Here is a 6259-nt window from a genome sequence, read left to right on the forward strand (position 1 = left end):
CTTTCTATGCCACAAACAAGGGTTTTCATTTGAAACTTTAAGACATTTAAAGTTAAAGAAATCAACATTTTCAATAATAACTACATAGATGTCATTTATTCTTTTTCCTTTGAAGATATTAAACATTGAGTCAAGAACAAGGCATTCATGTTTTTTTAACAGCACAAACAGATTTCTATCATATAATTGACTAACACTTAGCAAGTTATAACTCAAATTATAAACTAGAAGAATATTGTGAACAAAAATTTGACCATTCTTACCAACATCTCCTGCTCCAATTGTTTTGGCTTTGTTATTATCTCCAAATGTCACTTTTTCACTTGATTTTGTTTTGAACTTGATGAATTGTGATGGATCACCAGTCATGTGCCTTGAACATCCATTATCTATGAACAATTTTGATTCCTTAATGATGTTCACCAAGTTCACCTACACAAAAATTCACAAGATAATATTTGGTACCATTTACTTTTTGGGTCTTTGAGAGTTAGCATTATGTCTAATTATCTACATGCATTTCATGCCATTTCTCATATTTTTTCTCACATAACAATTACTTTCCATATGATCTATTTGACAACAAGAACTACACATAGTCAACAAATTACTTATATGGACAGGTTTAACAAATCTAACTTGTCTTCTCTTATAAATAATAAATTCATTGGCACTAGAATTCAACCTTTTCTCATGAATGCCAAAATAAAATTTTGATTCATTTCTTTAAAAACAGTTTTGTTTCTTATGTTGAAATAACTCATTTAGATAATCTATTCTTCTTTTCAAGTCATTTTATTTTTTTTGAACAATTCACAACGTTGTTTTTCTATCAAGCTCAAAGTGTAGAGCAGTCTCACTTTTTTTGAAGTAGTCATTTTCAACTTTCAACTTTTTATTTTGTTGAAAAAGATTTGTATTATTTTGAAACAAAAAACTAATTTTCTATTTTAACTCCTTATTTCTAGTATAAGATTCTTTCAAACTATCATGTAGTCTCTCAATGAAAGATTCAATATTATCATCAGATTCATTATCACTAACAGGTCGAGAGTTGGAAGTAGTTATCTCATCATCACTAATGGCCATGAAAGTCATTTGAACAGATTCTTCTTGCTCTTCAACGTCACCATCTGAGTTGCAATCATTCCATGTGATTTGGAAGTTGTTGAATTTTGGTTTTCATTCAGTTTTTTCATCTTTTTTCTTCTTCATTGGGCACTTACTCATGTAGTATCCAAGTTGCCCGCATTCAAAGCATTTGTCAGCTTATTTTTTATTAGCCTCATGTTTTCCTTTGATTCTTGCATTGTTGAACTGATTTGGATATGAATTGCTAGGTCATCTTTTTCTAAATCTTCTTTTATTGAGAATTCTTTTGAAACTTCTTATGATGAAAGTAAGATCATTGTCATCAACTTTCACATTTTCTCCATCCAAGGAAGCCGAGTCATCTCCATCTTGAAATGCTTTTAGAGCAATGCTTCTTCTCACCTTTGCATCTTCTTCCTCTTGTACCTTAGTCTTAAGGTTCAGTTCATAAGAGGTTAGAGAATTGATAAGAGATTCAATAAGCATAGAGTTCAAATCTTTAGCTTCCTCAATGGTAGTCACCTTACTTTCCCAACTCTCGGACAAGGTATTCAAGATTTTTCTATTTTTCTCTCCTAAAGATTATTCCTTTTCTAGTACCTTTAAGTCCTTAATGAAATCATTGAATTTACAATACATTTTGTCATTATTTTTATGAGATTTCATTTTAAATGATTCATATTTGGTAACTAATATAGATTTCTTTTGTTCTCTCACATTTTCACTCCCTTCATGAATTTTTCTCAGTTTGTCCCAAATTTCTTTAGCAGACCTACACCGTTTGATCCTAATGGATTCATTTGAATCTAAAGCACTATACAACACATTCATAGTCTTGGCATTCAAAGTGAGGTGGGTTCTATCATTACCAGTTAATTCATTTCTGATTTTTGGTTTTGGTCTATGAGTGACTTCATCTATTATAGAGGTATCATATGGACCTTTATTAAAAATAAATCACAGTTCAATATCAATAGATTGTAAGAAAAAAATGATTCTTTCTTTCCAACTCACGTAATTGGATCCATTAAATATTGGGGGTCTAGTGACAGATTGTCCTTCAAAAAATATGGTATTATTGGTTATCATTTTACTCCAAAATTGCTTGAACTTAATCTCTAGAAGACCAAACTCTGATACCAATTGTAGGGATTGAAAATAATATAAGAGAAGGTGAATTAGGTTATTTAAAAAATTAATCAAGTTATGAGACACTTTTTTTGCTCAATATGCAATTTATCCCATTTTCTAGGTGACCACTCAATGAATCAATTAGTGAGAAAGTAAGAAAACTTGAGAGTAGAAGAAATAAGCAATTAAAATTCACAAGATAGTAAGTAATAAGGAAAGAATAGCAAACCAATTTCACTTGCAAACTCCACTTGACTTTATAGAACAAGTTTTTTCAAGTTGATCAAATACAATCAATCTTTGTGTATAAAAAAAGGATCACTTCCTCCTTACCCTAAGTTACACTTGATTAAGGTAGGAAGTTTAACTATCACTTCGGATAACCCTCACAAACTTATACTATTGAAGTATTTTTCTCACACAAGAAGAGCTTACACAAAATTCACACAACTAAGAATACAAATCTTCTTTGTAGAGTATTTTCTCATTAAAATCACTCTTGATCTTTTGTAGTTTTAATGTGCAAAAGTTATTTGAAAGTAGTTGACCATGTACTATTTATATGAGACCAAAAAGTGTTCCATTAATGCTTCTAACGGATAGAAGGCAGTTGAAAAGTCAACTAGCCGTTGGGAGTATCGAACGTCCGATACATCCGATACAAGCGTCGGACAGCAGGCAGTGAGGTTGAGGAAACATTTTTAATTCTTTCGGACGTCCGGTGTCTCTGATGCTTGCGTTCGAAAGTAGATGATAAATATGAAAAATCATCTTCAGTTCTTTAGGACGCCCAGTATCTCCAATGCTTTGCGTTCGAAGTACTGCATTGTTTATCGGACGTCCAGTGCTCTAATGTTTCGCGTCCGAACAAAGTCAATGAATTAAGAGGAATGTCTTAATTCCTTCGGACGTCCGGTGATGGAGTTCTTCACGCGTTCGAAGTTGCGCAATGCTTATCGGACGTCCGGTCTTGTCTTCACAAGCGTCCGACAGCTTTAATCAACTTTTGCGTTTTTCAATTGCACTTGATCTTTAAATCTGATTTGTTTCATAGCTAAAAAAAATTTCTTGAAGAGATATTAGTATCATCTAATTATTTTGTAATCATCAAAAATTGGGGACTAAGATTAACAGAAAAGTTGTCTGAATCATAAATTGACTACAAAAATAACCTGAAACACAAGCAGAAAAATTACACCATTAATGAGGTCATGAAACATATTCTGATTGAAGATTCCAATAGGAAAGATTTAAGAACTGTTAAAACTAAGGAGATGGCTCTCAAAACTAACCTGATACAAAATAACAATAAAAGGTACTCTAATAGATCCCAAAATTACAAGTCCAATAATCCCAACTTTAAGAAGAAAAAAAGAAATTGCTATGTTTGTGGAAAATCAGAACACCATGCTGTTCAATGCAGATACAAAAAAAAAAGGTCACAAAACAAATGTCAATCCTCCCAATGTTAATTTAGCCGAAAGGGATGATATAATTCCTGCAATCATCTCTCAAGTCAATATTGCAGCCAATGTGAAAGAGTGGATAGTACTCCAATAGAAGATAATGAAGAGGTGATTTACCTTAGAAACTCACAAACTGCTAAAGTTTTGGGTTATGGTAAAGTTTTGGGTAAGGGTAAAGTTCTTTTGAAACTCATTTCAGGAAAAATTTTGGCCCTCAATGATATGCTGCATGTGCTGAATATTCGGACAAATATGATTTTTGTAGCATTGCTAGAAAAAGTTGAGGTGAAAGTGTTATTTGAATCTGACAAATTGTAATGACCAGTAATAATATATTTGTGGGCAATAGCTACTGTAATTAGGGACTCTTTGTACTTAACATTTCAAATGTGATCAATGAAAATGCATCTTCTTATACTTATATTGTTGATTCAATTTCTTTATGACATGCTAGATTAGGACATGTTAATGTTAGCTACATAAAGAAAATGCAAGCACTTGGGTTATTTTCTAGTGTTAATAATAATATGAAAAAATGTGAAATATGTGCAGAAACTAAAATAACAATAAAAGTTGTATAACTATCCAAAGAGAAACTGAATTATTAAATCTAATTCACACAGACTTAGGTGACTTAAAACAAAATATGGCTAAAGGAGTGAAAAGTTATTATGTTACTTTTATAGATGATTATTCTAGGTATACTAAACTTTATTTACTTATAAATAAAGATAATACTCATAATGCCTTTTTATTCTATAAGTCTGAGATAGAAAATCAATTTAATAAGAAGATAAGGAGAATTAGGTCAAATAGAGAAGGCGAATATTTAGTTTTAGATAAGTTTTATAAACATGAAAACATAATACATGAAATAATACCTCCTTACTCACCAGAATCTAATGGAGTAGGTGAAAGAAAAATAGGGCACTAAAGGAAATAATGAATTCTATGTTAGTTAGTTCTCATGCTCCTGATAATTTATGAAGAGAAACTATATTATCTGGATGTCATCTACAAAATAGAATTTCACATAAAAAAATTGTCAAAATACCTTATGAGTTATGAAAAAATTATAAACCAAATTTAAAATATTTAAAAATATGGGAGTGTTTTGCTAAAGTATTATTACCTGAATCTAAGAAAAGAAAATTAGATTCTAAAACTTTTGATTGTATATTTATTGGATATACTGAACATAGTGCTACATATAAGTTTCTTATTTTAAGAAATGATGTGTTTGATTGTCATACAATTATTGAGACAAAGATTGTCGAGTTCTTTAAACATATTTTTTCATTGTCCTTAATTTGTTAAACTTAAATTTCTTAGTTTACAATGAGCATCAAGATCATTTGTTACTGCTAATCTAAATAAATGCTTAAGGCACGTTTTATTTAGGGTTTCTATTCTTAGTAGTTTAGGGTTTGTTCGGCTGGGGTGTGACAGCAGCCTTGGCTGCTGGCCGCCATGGCTGGCCAATCTTCCTGCGTGGGGGATGGGAAGCCGTTCTTCGCGGCTGTTGTTTCTGGCCGGCAAGGGGTGGGTTTTGAATCGAAATCTTTTTCATCGCTCATGGCTGCAAACCACCAGGGATTAAGGGTTCAAGCTTGCTAAACAATCGATGGAAGCTGAGATAGAATTGAGTAGGTCGTGCTCGTAGTCTGAAGCCCTACCAACTTATCTGTTGAAGAGTTTGCTTCGTGGTAGACATGAGTGATAGTAGACTCGAGATCTTTCAACAGCAGACGAATATCCCTAAACACATTACATATTGGCCACCCAACTAGAGAAGTCGCCACAATTAGACGGACCAACACTTCAGAGTCAACCTCCACTTCTAACTTCTCCAGTGCCCTAACAACGCACAATTGGAGCCCATATCGTAAGGAAAGAGCCTCCGCTAGAAGGACCTCCACCTCCCTAAATTCCTTGTAGAAGGCAAAAATTAGTTTCGCCTCATGATCAAGAACAAGGTCGCCCCCCAAGGCCCTACCATCCCTAACACTCACATCCGTATTGATTTTAAGAGAGCCCATAGGGGGTCTCACCCATATGACTGGGACAAAATTATTGAATTTGACCGTGCAAATAGCAAACCATGCCCATGTGTAGTCGTCATCCCCTCGGAAGTAGGAGACCTGAAATTCCTTAGCTCGACCGATTTACTCCAAAACTTTGTCCATTACTAAAATTACCCTATCTGGAGAAAAGTTTCTCTTTGAAACACCGCAAGGTTTCACTGTTTCCAGATACTCCAACAGATGACTATCGACAGAATTGTCCTAATATGAGATGTCGCCCCATATGGTACTAAAAGATACCACGACATCAAATTGGACGCTAGGCTGGATGTCATAGTTTCTAACATTCCAAAACGACACAGAAAATGCTCCCAGACCGAGCTAGCTACTGGTCCTTGTACAAACACATGCTTCACCGTTTCCTAAACCTGGAAACACCAATGACATCTAGATGCAACTGCATTCCTCATTTCCTAAGAATCCCCTCCAGTGGAATGAAGTTATGCTATAAGCGCCAAGCTAAGAATGATATTTTAAGAGGGAGGG

At 33.5% G+C, this 6259-nt stretch overlaps 1 protein-coding gene across 1 annotated transcript; it reads right to left on the reverse strand.

Annotated features, from left to right (window-relative positions):
• Positions 1-5302: 5302 nt before the first annotated feature.
• LOC140013463 (uncharacterized) lies at positions 5303-5728 on the reverse strand. Its single transcript, XM_072062750.1, has one exon. It carries the CDS (start codon positions 5726-5728, stop codon positions 5303-5305), a length of 426 nt encoding a protein of 141 aa, XP_071918851.1.
• Between the last annotated feature and the right edge of the window lie 531 nt (positions 5729-6259).

This window comes from Coffea arabica, chromosome 8c (assembly GCF_036785885.1).
Source record: "Coffea arabica cultivar ET-39 chromosome 8c, Coffea Arabica ET-39 HiFi, whole genome shotgun sequence".
NCBI classification, from domain to species: Eukaryota; Viridiplantae; Streptophyta; class Magnoliopsida; order Gentianales; family Rubiaceae; genus Coffea; species Coffea arabica.